This window comes from Cebidichthys violaceus, unplaced genomic scaffold (genome assembly GCF_023349555.1).
Source record: "Cebidichthys violaceus isolate CVI_PGR_0920_01 unplaced genomic scaffold, fCebVio1.0.p SCAF_17, whole genome shotgun sequence".
In the NCBI taxonomy this organism is placed as follows: domain Eukaryota; kingdom Metazoa; phylum Chordata; class Actinopteri; order Perciformes; family Stichaeidae; genus Cebidichthys; species Cebidichthys violaceus.
In genome coordinates, this window is record NW_027176340.1 from 4,597,121 (window position 1) to 4,619,623 (window position 22,503).

General features: G+C 43.2%; 1 protein-coding gene across 4 annotated transcripts in view; it reads right to left on the reverse strand.

Annotated features, from left to right (window-relative positions):
* The window catches only part of kaznb (kazrin, periplakin interacting protein b), a 104,803-nt gene that overhangs the window by 52,005 nt on the left and 30,295 nt on the right, over positions 1-22,503 (reverse strand). For all 4 annotated transcript variants that reach the window (XM_068712241.1, XM_068712243.1, XM_068712245.1 and 1 more), the window contains exon 3: positions 13,295-13,502. In XM_068712241.1, coding sequence (XP_068568342.1) covers positions 13,295-13,502 — 208 coding nt within the window. The remainder of the gene's footprint in view (positions 1-13,294; positions 13,503-22,503) is intronic.

Consider the following 22,503-nt stretch of genomic DNA (forward strand, 5'->3'; position numbering starts at 1 on the left):
TAATGGAATATTTTTCTTAGTGTGATATTGCTACTTAAGTGGATTATCGGAATACTTCAGAAAGATTGGTTTTTCAGTCCAGTTACACGGTCAATTACATGTGTAGTACATGCGTTGCCCTTTGATTGGACCCCACGTGACAGCAGAGAGAACGAAAGCATGCAGAAAATTAACATGTGAGAAAGACAGAATAGACTCAAACAGTACCCTTTGAAGCTAATTGGCAAACAGCAGCGTGACAGAAGTGGTCATTACACCACCTCGTCTCTTTTCTCTCTTTCTGAAACAGCAGTCGTGTTTAACACACCTGTAAATTACTCCAAAGCTCTATCAGCCTCCCCTTTCTGCCGGTCCTCCCCCTCCTCCCTAATAACACCATAATGATGCCACTGTTAGTACAGTGCTCAGGCAGTGTGCTTTATGGACTGACCTCAAAGTCAATTCAGCAGCACACAGGGTCTATTAATGGAGCTAAGTCTGAAACTCCTCCTCTCCTCTCTTTTCTCATAACCTCCAATATTTATCCCCTTGCCTCTCCTCACCTCTTCTTTTCTAGTTCTTGCTTCAGGACCTCACTGTGGATAGTAAATTACACACACCCGGCTCTTCTCGTTCAGACCAGTTCCCTGACAAAGCACTGCAGCAGACGCTCTGCAGCCCTGTGGCACACATTAACCTCATAAAGGGAAAGTAATAGAGCCTGTCTCAGCTGACACACAATAGCCATAAAAAAATGTATCACAGCACGAGTGCCTCCCTGAGACGAGACCCACAGGTAAACTCGACTCAGTAAAACACACAGGTATGGCAGGCGGCCGGCTACTGTCCCTCCATAGCAGATCATTGTGATGGTCCAAATATTTAATTCTACCACGAAATAAACGGCTTCAGTTTTGTTCTCATTAGCCTCTCTGGCGCACACAATTTGGAAATGAGGAGGTTTTGCAGCAGGGATGGAACAGAGGCATACTTGGGGCTTTGGGAGCACATTCCTGGACAGAAAGAGTAGCTGAGTCTCTTGCCGTGGTTAATTTAGGGAGTCTGTGGGAAACCCCTGAATATGAAACCCCCCTCCAAAAAACCCACACCACTTCAAGTAATGGCGGCCATGTTGAATGGAACTCATTGTTCGGACGCCAGAACGGAAGATTCCATCACTTTCGTCCAGTCGCCTGAGCTGTCGTCCTAACAATGAGAGGGCCAATACCAGAGAGTGGCTGCGGTGGTAATACCAGACGACAGAGGAGGAAAAAGTAAGGACGATAGCGGCTAAAGGGGTGGTTAAAGGGGAAATACACTAATTGTACAGGTCTGCGTAGTCGCAAGTAGCACTAAAACAGTTGTACAATGTCTCTGCTTTTGGCTCTGGGCTCTTTGTGAAGTCTGACAAAATAACCTTGGTGACATCACTAGGGTTATCTCAGCACTTTTTTTTTATTTTTATGAAAGGCCTGCATTACAAACAGGGCAAAAGGCAAGAATGAGCTGTGGGCCCCTCTTGGTGGTTGTTTCTAATATTTTGTCCACCCCATCTATATCAATAATTGGAGACAAAAAAATGAAAAACACTTCTCAGAATAACTCAATACAAACGACAGCCTCCAAAACAACACCTCTCTGTATAACCTTGTTGAAGATAGGGTTCTATTGCAGTGCTGTATTATTAAACTTCATTCAAACTAGATTTGATACAGAGCCCCTCAACAGGACATGAGGTGTAAAAGCAGAGTCGCCTAAAGTGCCTTATCATTTAATTATTTTCTGTGCTTTAGTGGTCCGTACGGCCAAACAAAATAATTACATTGAAACCAAGTTAATCCTATTTCTAAAAACTTGACACGTCTCTGGGGTCTGTGGCACCACTCATTTACCAGGCAGGTGGTGTCGCATAACCAGACCTATCTCCACAGCGCTGTGTCAGCGTTAAAGAAAGGTCCGGCTCCACATTATTATTTTTGCACTGGCTGAAAGAAAAAAAAAACGCTTGAGCTTGTTTGTATTTCTTTAAACCAAATATAATCCTCTTGGGCGGCGCTAAGAAACAGGATGCAGCGACGGTGTCCCTTGCAAAATAGACGGGGAGGAGAATGCAACGTGAAATACGCGGCCGATGGCAGACTTATACGGTCTACATCCGGCGAGTCAGACTACAACGCAAGCAATCAAGTTGCCGTAGTGTAAGATCACGAAAATTCAGAGCTCCGAACTACTAGCCTAGCACGAGTCAAGAATCTCAGCCTCTGCTGCATCATCCAACACTAACACCATCTTTTGAAGGGTACAAATGTTGAGTGTGTCCAAACATGAGTAACAGCATCTTCTAAAAATCAAGTTTCAACCAGGACACAGTTTTGTTTTTTTACATTTTAAGAGAAAAGAAAAAACACTGCCAAACCAACACACGAAAGACAAAAACAGTGACTCAAGGACAGTTAACAAAAGTTTTATCAGGGACACAGTTCTGAAGCGTTGGCTCACACAAATCATTCAAAGTCTGAAGATTGAAGATGTGTGCGGTGAAAAATAGCTACTCAGCCTGAGAAAAAAGTGACAGCCAGAAGAAAAAAATGATCAGATTTGAGAATCATATGAGAAAATGACATACCATTCAATCAATAAAGTGAATCACTGCAGCGAGGAGCCATACAGTTTAATTTGTCTTATTGCTATGCATGAAAACTGAAATAATGTTGATACAAATGATGAGTCTAACTCAGCAGTAGCCTGCTGGGAATATTAACGCAGCTCTCTGTATTCTTGGTTTACCCTATTAGTCATAATGGGAAGCAGATACTGTAAAGCTAGAAAGAAATGCTGAATAGAATAGAAACTGCTGATTGTTTCATTCTTATTTTCCTTGCAATTTGCATAATTCAGGATCAAATGGCCCATGGCAATTTCATTGAGTAGGCATAGATGTAGAGTCAATTTGGAATTATATGAACTTCTATCAGCTTTTGGTGTGTATTTTTTTTTTATTTATTGAAGATGCAGATCTATCCTAATTCCAAAAAGGGAACAATGAGTGCAATTAATCAGTGGGGATTAACATGTGGTATGTAATCAGATCCTTTTAGGTGGAAAAATGAGGTTGAAAATAGACACTTTTAAGAAATAGAAAGCAATCTCTCTGGCCATTGATCGGACTGCCTGCTAGCTGTGAGCAACTTTAAGAGGTTTGGTGATAAAGATGCCTCTTTGAATTGCCTCCTCTAAAAACAGGAATGCACAAACACGCTTCTAACAATACAAAAATAAGCTTTGAGAAACACCGTCCTGTCTCCTGCTAGGTGGAGCACATTTGCTTTGAGGTAAAATTTAGCCACTTATTGCAAAAAAAAAAATAAACAATTTTACTGGAATACATATACACAACCTTTTCAACAGAGCCACAGCGTGTTTGAGCGTGTTTGTGTGTGTGTGTGTGTGTGTGTGTGTGTGTGTGTGTGTGTGTGTGTGTGTGTGTGTGTGTGTGTGTGTGTGTGCCTAAGCACACTGGGTACAGTAATTGGCGACCTGATAAATATTTGTGTAGAACCTCCTCAGCAGGAGAAAACAGACAGGCATGCTTTCAACACTAATGCCTTCGGGCTGCAGACCAAAAATAATTCAGGGATGGAGCCCACTTACATGCTTCATGTCAACATTTCAGGGGGCCTGGAGAGTCGATGATGATGCGCCAACAGAGACATTAAAATGGAATGTTATGCTGTTTTGTAATAACTGATTTTTTTTCCCTTAAAAAATATAAAAAATATATACATAAATAACTAAAGGAGACTTTTTAAAACCGTGTCTGGTTTTGGTCGATAATGGGTTCCCAACAAGTAGCTTTAATCCAGAAAGACAGCATGAGATCAAGTTTAGTCACGTTCTTCCTCCAACATTAATGGCGTGCTTTGTCAGGAGTATGTAATCTCATTTGTGAAATCCATGTTCTCCCTAATGATAAATTCAAACACTGAATTGATTCATTTTAGAGTGATTGGAAACAACCTGAGCAGCGGTGCTCGGTGGAACGCCACCAGAAAGTGAACAGTGAGGTGTGTTGCAGTGAGAGCCATCTGTCGCTGTCTGGGGGAAGCAGTGTGGAGATACATCGAAGATATATGGAGAGAAACACGGAAAGTATACCGCAACTTCTACATGCAGACACATATTCTGACTCAGGTGGCATCTAATCATTGTTTTTATCAATTTATATAGTCATTGTCGCAGTCTGTAATCGTTTACTTACAGCAAAATCTTAAAATTTCTCGTTTAGTTTGACCAATTCAATTTACAAGAATACAAAACAGCAAAAGACAGGTAGAAAAATTCTCACATTGTGAGGCAAACTATAGTGAATGTTTAGCATTCGAACCACATATATGATTATTCAAGTATCTGTAAATGAACTTTTGTCCATCAACTCAAATTGCATTTAACAATCATTTTCATTATCAATTAATCTAAATTGGAAAAGCTGTGAAATATGCCCATCACAATGTACGAAAGCCAAAGTTGACATATTTAGATTGCTTGTTTTACAACCAACAATCTGAAACCCAAAGAGCTTCGGTTAACTGTCACAGAGGACTAAATACACAGTAAAAGTTTACAGTTAGAGGAGCACAAAACAGTGAATTCTTGGCATTTTTTGCTTAACATTTAAATCGCTGCTTCTTCATTTTCAGTTGCTTTTTAGGACAGGAAGTGGACAGACTGTAAAGTATATGCTATGCACTTTGTTTGGTTTCAATATGAATTGATGTCTGAAGAGGACTTGAAGTTTAACCTCAAGTCCTCCAGTATATCCTGACAAATTATTAGTTCAGGGTAGATAAATGATTTGAGAGGAGATGACGCCGGAGTGCAATACAAATTATTTGCCATGTATGGATTGTGTGGGTGTTTAAAAGTGCTCAGCATTGTCCTGATGTTCAGCATGTCTTCAACCCATCAATCCTGTGAGAGGCCTGCGTGAACCAGATGATTTGGAGAAGTGGCAAAGTGTTCTGCTTATCCTCCGCTCTGCTGGAATGTCACGCTTTGCGTCCTCTGGATACGAGGGGGTGTTCTGCTCTTCCTCAAAACTCATTTTCCTCCATGTCTACTCCATTTTCTCCTGGGAATGGATTTAAACTGCAGCCAAGGCAACAATATGTACCAGCAGCAATAAAAAGTCTCCACTGCTAAAGCAATGAGGCATTTTAATAGGATGAGCCGAGACTGTTGTGAAGGCAACCGGGCTTTCTCTCCCTCGCTGTCTGTCTCTTCCACACTTTCTTAGAGTTGCAATTGTTTGAAGTTTGGACTCTACAGGGATTTGGATGATTTAAGGTGAATATGAAGGGTTAGATGTGTACAGAGGAGGCGTGAGGGAGGCGGGGGACGGGAGTTCAATTCTGATCATTATCTGCGCCTCATGTTGCAAAGCGGGCACCACGGCACCCAGGCACTGGCCGTGAAACATCCCATATGGGAGGATTATTCTAAGCACGCTGTCAGAGCTCATTCTTTCGTCTCAGCACAGACGTACAGCGAATCTCGTTCACTCGTGAGTCCAGTGTGTCGTTAATGGAGACATACAGTGCATCCTCCATCACATGAGACGCTACTGTGTCAGACACCCTGCTATCAACGGACCTCAACACACCATCCCACCATGTCTCGTACTCAGGGAGATCGTCTTAAGTGAGCTGCTTGTTGCACGTTTCCTGAACCTACAGTGTGATCTTAGAAGCACATGATGAAGTTGAAACAATCCAGTGGGTCCATAAAACACAATCAGGAAGCACAACTTCATCCAATCCATCAATGAATTCTCTACGGATACATGTTGGTGATAAATACAAGATACCCACCAACGATACGAGGAGTTCTTATTTCCTACTGTCCATTTCCTTTTTTGAGAGTACTTCACTGCATGCAAAGTTATGATGAGGGGCCCATATGAAGGAAATGGGGGAGAAAAGGACTATAACAGGGAACGATAACGGTGAAAGAATATCCTCATCAGTCAATGCCCCTCTCTGCTCCCCAACCATTAAAAGCCATTCTCATAATGTGCCGTTAACCTGAGCCATGACCTAGACACAAGAAATCCATATTAAAAGGCATCTTCATAAAAATAAAAAATAAATCATCTGGGAAACAAAGTGTCCTGAGCCGGTAGGAATGAAACAGTAAAACAAAGTAATTCAGTTCATGAAGCTAATTAGCATACGTAGACATATCAGTCTTACTGATAGGAATGATATCATCTCAGAGGCAGAATGTCACACCGGAGAGCAATTCAATGCTTAGTGTCACGGTTAAAGCACTCCTCAGTTTTCCTTGCTGACTTGCTCTGTGAAGTTTCATTCAGATAAAGCTTGCCAGGAACATTTAAGTGCAGAGGAATGTCTGTTGGAGATGTACCCTGTCTCCGAGTTGGCATCTTTCTTAGCACTTCCATTTCTGGTTCTGCTCCACTGCCTGTCTACCTGCCTGCCGCACCTGCCTTTTTTGCAGGCTCATTCTCCCTAAGGTGGCAGTTCAAATCAGGGGCCGTGTGGTGATGTCACTGCCTGTGGCCATCTGCCATCCGAACCGAAGGAATGCCACCGCCAGCTGGCGTCCGGGGCAACACTTCCTTCACCTCTGCTAATAGACCTGAGACACACAAGGGTCAGCCGTCTTCTGTCAAATCTGACCCTTCACAAATGCCGCAACCTGAAATCAGTAGCACGCCACAATGCCCTCCCGATGAACCACAAACTTGGAAAGATTTCAGAGTGATTGGAACAATAGAGGCCAGCTTCCTCTGCCCCTGTATGGACATGAAAGTGAATACGTGCCGCCCAGCTGTCCTCCCTGCTCCCTAGGCAGCCACATTCAGGAGTGGAAACTCTTTCAGAAGTCAAAGTCCAGGGGGGCTTCTGCTCCCACTGTCAACCTGCACAGCGCTGTCAGTTCATTACCTGGGTTTGCATTCCATTACAAAGCAAAACAAATAACCAGAGCCATTATTTATTTAAAGCCATTACCAGGCACTGTAGAACAAAGGCAGCCAATGTGCCAGTAAGTACTTCTAACCCCTGTTTGGCTATTAAGTGCGAGAAACACTCAACTCAAATTGAAAAAATATGGAGGATAAAATAAATTAAACACAGAAAAAGGACCTTAGCTATGAAGTAAATAAACAGTATGGCTCAAACTACTTAAAGTTTCAAGCCAATTAGAGGTACGTGCTTATTCCTTGTACTGTATGGATCTGTCATATTTAGTTTTTGCGTTGGTCTCAACTTGCTTTTTCTTTTGGTTGTTACAGTTTGTTCTATATTGCACATGCTGTCATAGTTTTGTCAGCTTTCAGTGACTTATCAACGTAGTTGCACACTCAATTTCATGATTAAATGTTTTGTATTCGTCCACATTTAACTTCAGCTGGGTTCCAAGAAAGTAATGCAACAACAATGTTGTGAATTCCTAATTTGAAAGTGAGTACTGTAGGCCATTAGTTTACCATCATTCAAGAGGATAATGAGGAACTGTAAGATCACTGCCTTTTGTAAACATCACTGGAGTCTGAAAATCTTCACCTAATGTAAGAGTAAAACCTTCCACCACCCCCCCCCCCCCCCCCCCCGGCGCCGGTATTTTCATCTGGTTTTGGAGCCCCAGGAGTCCTCGCTACGCCATGATTAGTTCTTTTACTGGAGGAAGTCTAGTGAGGAAGAGGATGAGCGAGGGAGACATGTTAGGGGAGTGAGGGGCTGCCTCCCTCTTGCTATTGTTTGGATACAGTTCCTCTCACGCTGCATTGACCACAGACAGGGCGTGGCTGAGGGAGGCCAGGCAGGGAATATCAGGAGGGGAGGGGGTGAGGTATTCGGGTGGTGATGGATACAGGGGGGAAGGTTAGAGCGCATTGCATACTTTCTCTGCATGTGGACAGCGAACAGGAAGGCGGGTGGTCCCTGGCGAGCGTTACAGTGAGAGAAAGAGAAGAGCTGGAGTGGGTGGGATTTTGCCCCTGTAGTTTGCCGCTCTGTTCCTAGCCCTGCTCATGTGCACGATGAAGTAATGAGAGACCCGGGGCCTCTGACAAACTCAGGCCAGATGGGGAGAGGATTCTTCCCCACAATTACTCAGCAGAGAGCATTAGAGCCAATGCAACTTCTCCTCTTCAGAGAAAAGATAATCACTGGGTCTTTTCGGAGAATACTTAATCAACACTGGTTTTCAGCTCTCTGTACAGTTTGGATGATGTCTTTCAAGGTCTCTGCTGAGCTACCTTCCTCTACCCATGAATACAGCACCCCAGCATGCTCGATAGCAACTATAAGAGGGTCGCAGAGTTGGAAAACCAGCCGGTTCTGGAAGTAGTTTTTACAAATCTAAATCTATAAGTTTAATTTAAAAATAAACAACATAAAAAAGGACAAACTGGTGTGAATTTTGCTTCATGAACAAAAGGTACACAATGTATATATATATATATATATATATATATATATATATATATATATAAATGTATAAAGGGCCGTGTCGATTGCATACAGAGTAAAATCCAAGTCACTCTTAGTCCTGATTACAATAAAAAAAAACGTTAATATTCAGCCCCAACACTTGATACCATAGAAACACTGGACTCTCTTAAAATATTTGACGATACCATAATGGCCATCAGTGTTAATTGTTTACATTTCTTAGTAAGAAACCTTTTTTTGTCTGTGTTGTATTGGATGGTTGTTAATATTAGAATAACAATGAGCCCCATACCACTGTCACCATGGAGAAGAAGCCAGCCACAGGCAAGAATCAGAGCAAATTCAAAACATTTTGTCAGGGAACCAAATAAACAGTTGTAGTTGCCAAATACATCCTCAATTTAACCCAAATCGGAAAGTGAATGATCAGGTTTCTAAAACACATAATCTTCGGCTTCCATTTCCTGTTCTGGCAGCACACATGAAAGAATTTTAAGCTCTGGATTTCCTCACCAAATTCTCCACGGGAGCTGACCTCGTACTACCTGTAACTTTCCATCAATGCACCGGATATTTTAAAATACAGGTGCTCATCTTTTGTTCAGCCTGGATAATTTCATTAGGTATAAAAGTTCTGGATGTGCACCAACTGCAAGCCAACAAACATTGCCAATGCTGAAAATTACTTTTACTTCCATAATCCTGAGCATCCGAAATAACTGTCACTGTAAAGCCTTGGTCTCAACCTTGAGCCCCTTATTATACCTTATTTTAACCGGGAAAAGTGAAAATGTGTCATCCATACTCCTCATGCTGTATGAGTCACTCACAGCTGCCTCGTGGTAGTGTTTTAAAAAAGGTTTATGGATTAGTATTGGCAGATTCCCATGAGTCTGTCATGAGCACTTCCTCACCAACCGACTGCAGGGTACCGTTCTACCAGGAGCATAAGAGCATAAATAATTTAATATCCCATAAGGTGAGCTCACATTGATTTTAGAGGACAAAATATTTTCATAGGGCCTCTGTTCCCCAAGACAAATTGAGTCCAAGCTAAATCTTTTTCCTCACAAGTCAGATGAACATTAGATATGGCAGCAATGCTTGGTGCTGAAACATCAGCGTCGTTTAAGAACGTTCAACAAATCGACGTGCTGGAATAAGAGGACTGGCCGATAATAAAGGGGTGTCATCACCCTGGCAATGAATACATCACTGTCAGTGGCTAGAATAAAAGAATGCAGGTCGGTCCTTTCCCATTGACTCTCCTGTACTCTAAAACAAAGACAAGACATACACAAGCAATCTCTTATAAACAGAGATATGCTTTGAAATATTACACGAAATGCACAAAAGCAAAAAGCATAGTTAAATGAATCCTGATGCACAGCATAGCGACGGAAAGTTTGGGTGATTCAATGTCTTGTTCCTTACGATTAGTTTGTGAGCACACATATATAAGAAGAGGACATAGACGCCATCTTGTTTTTTTGCGACCAGAAGTGACACGCAATCTGTCAATCAACGGGTAGCCACGCCCCCTAAAGCGTACCCTGCTTTATCTTCTATTTGTCTCTAAATGTGACCATCGTTTACTAAATGAACATCACGCTGCGCTGAAGAAGACTTGTTTCCGATCATTTTTGGCACCAGAGAAGTGGTTCCCCGATGGCCATTAGAAAGAATGCAAGTTTAAGTAACTTCTGCATAGACTTAACTTTTCAGACCCAGCAGTTGCCGCCTGGGTGAGAAGGACAGACTGCAAGGCCAACGGAAACAGCAGGCTGAAGTGCTGTGTTAATAGCCTTATTGGACATCTGTCAGAGATGTTATTGAAGCTCCACAGGGAAACCGCAAAAATGCTGGCATTTTGGCATTGTATAATATATATACAGGAAGACAGTTCATGCATATTAAAAAACCCTGTCTGTGTGGTTGCTTTGATCCTGCACAGGGCAGAGCCAAAAAATGGGCTAACACACAGCCTTGCCTTGAGATAGATACACACCTAGAGAACATTTAATCTCCCTAAGCCACTGGACGCTGACGCTTGCTCATCACACACCAAAACTGCCTAACCCGAAAGATCTCTGAGATGAATCATCTTAAATCTAAAATCTTAAAAAAAAAACATCCTCGTTCTCAGGCTCGTCCCTCTCGGCTGTGTTACTTTAAAGGAAAAGAGTGTGGTGGAGGACTGTGTGGCTGTGTTTGGTTTGATCAGTCACCTGACTGCTGGCCTGGCTTCTGGGAACAGGAAGTATGACATCACTGACATTCAGGAATGTGGGAATGTCAGGCTGCCTGTTAACACTGCTGGAACGAAACAGAGAGCGAGCCGGACGGACACGATAGATAACTCAACGCAGCTGAGTTATTCCAACCCTAAAGACTAAACGCTCAGGCCAAGTTTTCAGAACAACTTCAGCCCTGCGGGGGAAAAACACTACTCTTCATTTGAATGAGTCCATTGTGTTGACGCACGGTCGTCCAGCAAACAAGTTGAACATGGCTCAACTTTAACACAATGGAGGCTGATGTACTGGCCAATCAAATACATGCAAGAGCACATTCCTAAAAGATTACTTTGTAATGTGAACATCATATTTCTACTGCTTACCCTGTGACCCTCAAAACAAAAGATTCGATGATTGGGTTATCAAATCTCTCCTCATGATATTATAACCAGCTGTTTAGTGTTGGGGCATGTGATAAGCCTTCACAAACATGTATCTGTTATTCAAACTAGACTTCCTGGATCGTATTGTCTCAATAGTACTTAATACAGCAAACCCCCGAACAACCACTGTATTTTTGACAACATGGCTGTTTTCGCTCTGAACGCCCACTAAGAAGTGGAGCACCTGACGCATCTGCCAGACCGTACCTGTTCAGACGCTGCAGGTACTTCACCAGTCTCACAGGCCAAGAAAATCTACCCAACTAGTTAAAGTCTTGTGATGTACTTGCTTTTAACAACAAGTGTAGACAAGTGACTGCGATGCAAGCTGCGTACTTTGTGTGTACCTGGAGGATTAAAAAGTATATCCACTAGCAGCACATGAATCCGGCCTGGTCAATACTTGAATCTCTTCCTTGAGAACTTCCAGTTTACACAATATGAATATAACCATATTGTTGTTGTGGGCATGAGAGAAAAAGTGGCAGTAGTGACAATCTTTATTTCTCTCTATTAACTTTCAGCCGTTGTTGTGATTTGTTCACTGTGTGCTGGTGAGCTTATATCACATTCGGATTAACTGCCCCCACTGTTCATGTGCTTAAAGGGGTGTTAAATCAATTTATTCCAAAGCAGGGTTCCATAATTACTGTCTAAGATTTCCCATAATGCAACTTGATAGCAAATTGTGTTTCTAAGATGACGTCATCAGAAAATCAGTGTTATTTTTGCAGAAGACCTTATACAGATGATCATCCTGTGTTAAAATCAGTGAAGTTGAGGACGCATTAATGCAGCGATTCTTGAGAACATGCAAAACCAAGAGAAAAATTCAGGACACGCATGACTCTCATGCCAAGTACATCAGCACTCTGAAAGCAACATTTCACACAGATCAGCGCTTAGCCTTTAGGGCCAGCAGCAGATAGAAGGAATCACCTGCTGCTGCACTACATATGCCCAACACAGGGAACCATTTAATGGACACTGACAGCAAGCTGTCTGATAGATGATCTCAATAACCCCCTGGGCTCCTAAACGTGTTTGAGAAAATTGCAGTCCTACAACATATGGTCTTTTTGTTTTCACTATTTCAGCAAGCCAAACTTTCTGTACACGCAGGCGATGAATGTCTGTCATGCTTTGCTATATTCTGCTGTAAGATTTAAGTTTGTTGTGGCTAATGAGTTATATCAATAATCAGTAATAAACTGATTTGGTCAGTGGGCTTTTGCTGTTCAGTTCAGGGTAACAGGCGCACAGGGACTTCCCCTTACACGGTTGTTCCACTCATTACAAAATAAAACTCATTAATGATTCCAAGATGTCAGCTATATAAAAGTAGCTGAGCTGAATCTGTCATAAAATCGTTTGATTACGCACAGACCATCGTCTTACATGAGCTGAAGCAAAAATAGATTAGCTATAGATTTTTCTTTTAATTGTAACCAAGCGTCGGAATGCCACAACTATATATAAAACTGTATATAATATTCGTAGTCTTTGGGTTATTGCTGACATGACATGAAGCCAAAACTTCCACATTCCCATGAAAACTTCAGCTTAAAGCTCATTTCTCATTCATCACATCTCTTTCCCAGCTAAGTGACGGTGCCATGGCGTCTGTCGGCAGGCAGTCGCCGTCAGAGATGTTGGCATACAGACTCTGGGCCTAAAGCTCAGTTTGAGACTCCTTGCCAGAGTCGGCGAGAGAGCGGAGAAGGAGCCAGAGCTGGAGGGAGTGCAGCCCCAGAGGAGTCCAGCTGCTGCCTGGGAAACCAAACCCGGACCGGCTCTGGCCCACGCTCTCTAACCCCAGCCCCTCCCGTCTAATAACAACACTCAGTCTGCCTCTCGTTCTCTTTCTTTTTAATCTGCTGCCTTTTCCACTGTCATTCTGGTTGTGGACTTAGGGGAAAAATGAATCATTGGAGGAACGAGGGAATGATATTAGTCTCCCCGCTGCACATTCCTCGAATACTTCCCACTGTTGATTTCAGAACACTCTCACACGTTCATGTTCTCACTCTCACACACACGCAGGAGAGTCAGAGGATTAGGTGTGAGTGTGTTCACATTCACTCTCTCACACACACACACACACACACACACACACACACATGGATGCACACATACATGCACATGCTGTGACACTCACCCTGGTAGTGCAGGCTGTCATCGTGGTGGTTGTACTGGTGGTGGTTCTCCAAGGCAGGGGGGCTGCTGGCACCCAGCTCTGTCAGTCTGCGGCTGGTGGCGGAGAGCTCGGAGCGGAGGTTGGTCACTTCCTGACTGGCGGACTGGATGGCCCCATCAATCCTCTGTGCCAGCTGTTTGTTGTCTTCCATCATTTTAAGAATTTTCCCCTGAGGACCAAATCCACACAGAGCAGCATGATGTCAAGTGGAGCATTAGAGGGGGTGATGCTTCCTCCTCCTCCTATCCCCCTCTCCTCCTCCACCTGCGCTTCCTCTCCTACAGTTTACTTCGCACATATAAAGAAAAAAGCCCAAAAAAGACGGTCCCTCTTCTGTTCTCCGCAGGGCAACACGGAGATGATGTCTACCTGTTACTGCACAAAGAATAACGCCTGTGTGGCCGAGCACCACACAGTCAGAGAAAGCATGTGTGTGTGTGTGTGTGTGTGTGTGTGTGTGTGTGTGTGTGTGTGTGTGTGTGCGCGCAGGGCAAAGGAGAAAGATAGTGAGCGTGGGAGAAAGAGAGGAAGAGAGAACGTAAAGAGAGCGGAGAGAGAAAAAAGGCAGAAGAGAAAAGGAGATTTAGCTCAGCGGGCGGAGGGGAAAGTGAGTGCTCCCGCAGAGGAGAATGTGCTGTGAGCAGCTGCTCTCAGAGAGGACCCAGCACACACTGAGATGACATGCAGCCTTTTAAATGGATTGTACCATGTGCTGGAGGACCAGGGGAGAGGGGGGGGGGGAACGCAGTTGGACTGAGCTGCTCTCCAACAACTCTCTAACTACAGAGCGTGTTGTGTATCACACACCCTATGGAGTCTGTAATGAGTTAGCAATCGGGTCTGTCATAGGGTAAAAGTACAGATTGTTTCTCTTTACTTCTTCTTCTCTCTGTGTCCCCGCAGTCAGAGCTTGGCAGCCGCGTTGAACCCTTTGACAAGCACTTGTCAAGCCCGCTATATCTTTTCACTCCTGCTCCCACTCTCCCTTCCTCCCTCTCACTAACACACCCGCTGTCTTTTTGTCTCTCCCACCCCCTCTTTTTTTTCATTCCATTATATATTCATCTCTTTGTCCTGGGAAAGCTCACCCCCACATCGGTGGAAGGGGAAAGGGGGCTGGCTCAAGGCACCCAAGGGGAAAAACATTTCAACTCTGAGAGCGAACTTAGCAGAGGGCAGAGGCACGGCCCTCTGATGGGCTAAACACAAAGAGAAGAGGCCCGTAGAATTAGAATCGAGCCGTGGCGAGAACATAGTGGAGCTTTGCTTCTTTGATCAAAAACAGTTGGAAGGATTATATTTCAGCTTATCCGTGGGCCCCGGCAAACAAACAGCACCGCCATCAATTCTTATCCGTACAGCAGAACAATTCCATCACACACAAAAGGTTAGAGACAGGGGTAGGCTGTTCATCTTAACTTAAAACAATCCCGGATATTGCTGAGCCATCACAACTTTGAATCTGCATTTGACATTTCATTTCCCAAGTAAGAAAACACATCCTGTCTCCTGCAACATACTGAGGCAGATGAGTGATACATCACTCAGATGCTGTCATCCGAGGCTCAGGCGATAACGGCTCAATGCTCATTGGTAGTCACACAATGGCAGAGAGAGAGAGAGACCAACAATGACGCGACTGCAAGCGTGTGCGACTGACGGCCGAGTGAGACCCACAACTTGTTGGTTTACACTGCTAGTTGGTTAGCTGCTTGATGATGAAGTCCACACAGTGGTGGTGGTGTTACAGGTCAGATGTCTGTCAGATAGAGGACCATTAGTGTGGCCTCATGGGGAATATTACCTGAGTCCTGCCTCAACTTATCAGCTCCTGTACTCTCCACAGTATTACTGTATCAGGGCTGTGTGCTATAGTACGTGTTTTGCAGTCAGATATATCTTTGAATAATATCCCAGAATCTTTAATATATCACAATGTCTTTGCTAGAGGGATATAGAATATTATAGTGTGTCCACGAGAAAGGGAATCGATTCCATGCCGTTCAAAAGCCTCTATTACCATGGCTACATGGTGAAAACTAGACCAATATGTACCATCAGTCGTCTCCAGGGTCATACAATCACACACAGACAAATAAATAGCATAAGAATGGAGCTGGTGCAGCAACATTTGGCTCCCTCATTACACCTGAGGTGAACTTTTAATCTGGCAAAGATAATAATACCAGTATATGCCCAGTTGTTCACTAGTTCATTGTGTTTCCTAAAATCACAAAGAGTACACTATGATAAAAATAGTGCCGAAATGATCAGTCAGTCAAAGAATGAATATGTCAACAGAGTGATCCAACAGCTTCATATCATTGTAAATCAAATAAAAGTCGACAGCATGCTAAGACACTCACAGTCACAATGCTAAGATCTTGATGTTTAGCATGTAATGTTTACCATGATCATCATCACATTTCAGCGTGTTAGCATGCTAACATTTGCTAACCAGCACAAAACATGGAAATATAGTTTTCGGTTCATAAACCAAAGTATTGGACAAATTAGATTTTTGTTTCCTGTTACATGGAAGGTCAGGGGATCACCAAAGTCTGTAGGATTCATCGTCTGGAGTCCACGAATGACAAAATGTCATGCCAATCCATCCAGCATCCGTTTGTTTCTGTTTCTTTTTCCATCCGTCCTCTTTCTGTCTCCAGCCTCTCTACCATGTAAACTTTCTGGAACGTCTATCAACATCTCTGCTCATAAACCGATGATACGCAAACAGGATCAATTATTACAATTACGAGAAGACACCAGAAGTGGCATGTTTGTTTACATCACATGTTAGCAGATCATTATCACCGTCTAGACAGCCACATCAGTGCCCCCCCGATTAGTGCACTGGCCCTGATTTGTAGCTGATTATCAACGGACAAATGTTAGGGCTAGCTGTAGCGCAGAGCGGGGAGGAGGGTCGTCTCCACTGCTCCCTTTTTTCACAGAAGGGTCCCGTTATTCCACCACAACTGGTTCTGTTAAACAACGTGACCGCTAAGTCTTCCTTCATATAAAACCACAACCACAGTCTGCTTGGTGCTCTGACAGGGCTTTTATACTCTCATCTGTGGAATGCGAGGAAATTAATGTTTTTGGGGTCAAGGGTCGGGACATGTCCCAGATATACATCAATAACCAGATGAACACTATGAGGATGTATAATTGTGGCGCGTCCAAAACACACAAAGTCCTCCTCTGTCTCCTCAACTGGGCTGAAAGCATGTTTGGCCGTGACAGAGACTTTAGACCAGAGCAGGAACTTGGCTGACTCCCTTAAACAACCAGTGCTCCCACCAGTGCTTCCATGGATTTGGTTCACTTTTACAAACACGGCCGAGTGTTTGTGTTGTTAGCATGCTCACTTGTTTGATGCTATTAATGGGAAGTTTAATTAAGTGTGCCGAGGGTGTGCAGTTAAAAGAGGTATTGATAAACAGTCACCATGACTGTCTGCCTGGGTTAATTGAATATCGACTAATCCTCTGCGCACTGGAATGCTTTCCATTTTTTCCCAATAGCAAAGTGATATAACGCGCTGCTCAACTATTTATACCGGTCTTATCAGCGGCCTGGGGAAAATATCCACCTCACTCTACGAGACGTACTAATGTCCATCAACTGCTTTAACAAAAACAAAGCTTAAGTGCCTGCAGGGTGTGTGAGTATGAGGTAGTTTTATGTGTGAATAGGAGGAGCCGGGGAAGAAGTAACACTGACAACTAGAAATCATGATTCATAGAATAATTTCCATCTGGGTGACGATGTGAGAGCAGGAAGATCCATCAGAGGGTCGACTTTACTATCAGAGCGCAGCAATGTGTTGGTCAACAGCTCTGTCCGCAAAGCGGCACACAGAGCAGAGTTCGGGCTTTCACATCCAGAGAACATTTGGTGAGGAGTGATTCTTTTAAAAAGAGAGAGTACTGTTGGAATCGAGACATGTGGCTGGTTGTTTGCAGGTGGACTAAAGGGAAACTCCCATGGGTGAGTATAAACTGACGGGTCAAAATGCACAGAAACATCTCACATTGTGGCTGTCCACATTGTGGAAACACATGAGTTACAGGACAGAACAACTAACTTAGTCTCATGCTACTGATGCCACAAGGTCATCACTACTGATGCCACAAGGTCATCACTCTGCAGCAAGATGAAAGACTGGTAACCAGAAATTGGTGTCCTTGTATTTTCCAATTGCATGTCCACTTATCCTGATTCCACAATATAGTAAAACACAGTTAAATTAATGTAGAATATGTGTTGACAAATACTGTACATCCATGAACACTTGAAATGTTGTTATATTTTCTAACAACCACTTTACTGTGTATTATAAACCATTTATTAAATGCTAAATGAGTCGTTAAAGTATAAAGCATTACTGTGAGGTCCATCAGGGTAGAAATTACAAGATATGCTGAGTCAATACCACTTCCGTATGTCAAACCATATACTGTTTATACGGATTTATAAATCCCTTGAAGCCTTTTTTTTTATGGCAGCCAAAGCTTTTAACACAACATTGACTATTACTACATTATAAAGTTGATATGGCTAAAATGTTAGCTAACAGTGTCAATATGGTAATTGAGATTGCACAATACATACTTATAATTTGATTCCCAAATCAAACCTCCTCGTGCGTGATAAGTGCAAATCTGAAATTGAAATACTTGGGGTTCATTCCTTGGTCAAGTAATAAAAGGCCTCTTTGATTAATTGGTACTGAGAATAACAAAAAATATTCCAATAGGAATGAAGCCCCTTAAGCAGACTAGAAGCATCACTGGATGTCTTTATTACACACATGTGTTTATGTGTTTTTAAGAAAGATCTGAATCTAACCTTTCACAGGCAGCAGTTTGACATGTCTAAATATCTTTACGTCAAAATGTACAGTCTGCTGGACTGCAACTAAACTGCAGGTTTCGGGACATATTCTGGAAACAAAAGCTGTCTCTGTAGACAACAGACTCTCTGCCAACATCAAAGTGTACAAGTGTTTTGATTCTCTACTTGTAGACAGGTAAATTGGCACCGTATTTGGATCGCACTTCTGTCCATTCACCGGCAGTGAAGTGTGTGTTTGTGCGAGTAAAAGCGAGTAACAACACTGAAAAAAAGTGCTGCATCTAGAGGATGAGAGGACGAGTTTGAGTGAGTGTCGAGTCCTTATCAAAGTTACAAATTAAAACAACCGTTTTCTGTCCCACCGCCTCCTGCTTCTTTTGCCAACATTCTTGACAAACAAGACACTTGAGAAAAAATTGGCCTCTGTTAGTCGGATCGAATACGGGACCGCTTTCCCACGGCAAAAAGGCAGCACTGACACGCTCGTAAAAACATGGTGGTTGATTTCTTTTGTTTACTAAAGAGTATGCGCTGATGAAACATAAAAAAAAAGAGCGTCAAGCTTGCATTCCTTGACAGCGAATAAACAGGGGAAAAAAAAAAAAAAACTATAGAAAGCTGGGTTTCTGTCACTTACAGTTCCCCGCTTTGAATGTTCACACAGAATGCAAATTCATCAAATGCAAATGTCACAGTTGGAGGAAAATAAATAAATGGGTATTTATGTCTGTGTAAGTGACGGGAAGAGAAAGCCTTTTTGCCCCGAGTGGTGACACACAGGGACAGAGGGGCATTGATGGAGTTAACAGTGAACGTCAGGGAGCGGAAACTCAACTCTTTTTCTTTGTCTGTGTGTCGGCTTTCTCTCTCTCTCTCTCTCTCTCTCTCTCTCTCTCTCTCTCTCTCTCTCTCTCTCTCTCTCTCTCTCTCTCTCTTTCTCTGTCGCTTTCTGTCGCTTTCTAACTCTCTCGCTCCATTAGCTTTCTAGTTAGTTAGCGAGCAGTTTTAATGTCCATGACGTGGAAAATTTGACCATATATGGACGTGCTCTTTGGTTTCACCACACCGCGTAAATGAATGCAGCTATAACCAGTATTTCTAAATGAACAGTTTAAGGCTTCCTTAAAATGTTTAAGACAAAAGAAACTGACTTTTATTCCAGTATTCATGTTTAGTATTGAGCATCTATCAACAGGTTGTTGAACAGTAGAAAGCAGCAGCTCATTAGCTCCTCTGCGGCTTGAACTCTGGTTTTTTTTTGGCGCTGAGCTATGGAGGCTAAGATAAGACCTGGAGAGAAGCACCTATTATCAGTTGTCAAACTCAGCACGTCTGTCATCCCCAAGTTCCTCTCCAACGCCTTGCAGCCATGTCCTTCTCCCATCTCTGATAGTCTGGTCATAATAAACAGTTTGACAGCCCCTCCACTTGGAGATAACGGTCAACAGGGTTGCGGATGAAATGCAGTGCCAGAGGCCTTGATGAGGCTCAAGATAAAGGCTTGTCTGCAGGACTCTGGGGGGAATTGAAGGGAGAGAGGATGCAGGGAGGAGGGTTTGGCTATGATGAACATCAAAACCTGAGGGAGGGGAGATATATGTCTGATGATGGAGAATAAAACTGCAGAAAATGACATTCCTCCGCTCTATCTAATGCCCTCTCTCCACAGAGATCCTTTTTGCTTCGTGCCACACTTCCCCTCGGCCTCACTTCTGCGCCCTGCTGGCTGTTTTCTGTCATTGCCTCTTCGCCTAGTGGTCCCCATAATGCATTGCTCATTACTGTCCATCTGCTCAATTCCTCTCTACCATGGTCATACTGTCGTCTTCCACACGTATAGACATGCAAAGCGGAATGTTCCAGTCATCTCTAATGACATGCAAATCGTGGTGAGATCACGAACGGAGCCGGCGTCGACACAAAAGGTGCATGTTTTGCACGAAGCTACTTTGCTGCGTTCTAATTGAGTTCCTCACCCCTGTCATCATTCTCTGCTTTCTACCGCAGGCGACACAATCACACGATGATGCTGAGAGAATGAGAGATGTGCCTATAGCTCCAGCGGGAGATGGGAAAGATAGCTGACAGCGCTATAATCGTCAACATAATTAAAGTAATTTGAATGAATCGTGGAAAACGTGGAATCGTCGGAGTAGCTAGTGGCAGCTTTATTACCGTCCTGATTCTAGAGAAATATCACCTACAGGTCATAACTATTGACCAGCTGTTCAATGGAGCAAAGCAGCTGTCTCTGGGTGATGCTACAAGAGGATATCTCTCAAGGTAAAACATTTTCTACAACACACAGAGAACCTCATTCATTGGCAAACCTTCCTCCATCCATCTCTCTGTCTTTCTTTTCTCAGAGCAGGAGAGTGATTTTCAGAGGGCAACTGTAGTGGAAATCACCCTGACAGAGCTCTCCCTGTTGATTTATGATATACGTTTAGTTATTTATTGGCTAATCATTGCAGGCTGCTGAGAGCAGGTTAGAGTACACCTCCCGAGACAACTGGGCAAGCCTCGGATAAAGAGATGAAGGGGCAGGACCGCTGCCAGGCTTTTTCTGTGAATAACAGAGAGTTTGGGGGGGGGATGCTTCTTTCAGGGTTAAACAATTCATCTCCAACTAATAGAAAAAAAAAAAGAAGATCATTGAAAGAAGTAGTTTGACGTTTTGGGAAATAAGCTTTTTGTCTTTCTTGCTGACATTTCAGAAGATTGATACCACTCTCATGTCTGTGTGGTAAATATGAAGCTACAGCCAGCAGCCTGTTAGCTTGGCTTAGCGCAAAGACGGAAAACATGGGGAAACAGCAAGACCGGCTCCGTCCAAAACTACTAAAACACACAACCAGCAACACTACGCAGCTCATAAAATAACACGATACATCTTGTTTGATGAGATTAACTGTTCAGAATGAGAGTGGCGTCGCTCAACGTGCATTAACCAAATGTCAAACTGTGGCTTTATGTGACCAAAGCTAGTGAACGGCATACAGTAACAGATGCAACACAGTCCATCTACACTGCAGTGAAAACATTTCAGCTGAGACCAAACAGGAATTTTCTGCACCAAAGAAGACCACTCCCAGGTTAAACGTAGCACTGCAGGGAAATAACTGACAGACAGGTTTGGGGGGGGGGGGGGGCTGTGCAGTACTGAGGACAGATTAATCCATATCTGATGGAGCTGGTACAGTGTATATTGATAAGGAGCTTATCCCCTTGTCGGCGTGTGTAAAGGCACATCTGCAGAGCCTATTGATTGAGAGACTCCTCTTACTATCATGTGTTCCCACTCCAGAGGACCGTTCCAATGAATAGTAACACTAGAGACAATTATCACTCCATCACCACTTTATTTGGTGTCTTCATGCAGCTACTTTGTATTCACGCCAATACACTGTATCCAATTCTGACATCCTCAGTCCCCTTCTTAGCAAAAATGCCTATTGAAAGCAGGGAAATACCCCTGTCCAATTACTGCCTCAGTGATGTCTTTAAGTGCTACATTTTTGCACAGGACGACAAAAAGAATCAAAATGTAAAAAAAAAAATTAATAACATATTAGAGCGAAATTCTTGTTTCATTGATAAAGACACAATAACAGTCTTGTTGCGCCGAGAGAATTCAAAATTGTTCCTAAGAACTTCAAGTCGATGTGTTCTGGGAATTGCGTCCTTTATTTGCTCAAGCTAAAACTACAAGATATGAAACTTGTTGTAACAAGTTGAAAAATGAGCAACAAGGGAAGCGGAGAGAAAGATAAATAAGGCAGAGAAATGGAAGGGCACTGTGAGCGTGAAACAGTGTAAGAGAGAGAGAGAGAGAGAGAGAGAGAGAGAGATGAGGTTGGAGCCTAAAACATGTGAAGTCATTTATTATATTTCAACATTTATCTCCGCGAGAGAGAGAGAGCCGAGTTATCAGAAGGACTAAATTGAAAGACATTCAAGCGTGCAGTAGGAGTCAGTAAGAGGAACACTGAAGAGCAGACCGATGCAAACTCTCTCAGTATTCCAAGCTTAGCATACTGTTCTGCATGAAGGGCCTTTCATGCACATACATGCACACACGCACACACGCACACACACACACACACACACACACACACACGCACACACACACGCACACACACGCACACACACACACACACACACACACACACACACACACACACACCTGTTGTCACATACATATGCAAAAGTGGAGATAGCTCAAACATTAACATGCAAAAGCAATTAAACGCAAGCGACAACAGTGAAGAAGAAGAAGTGCCAACCTGACAGCAGGACTTTGATTA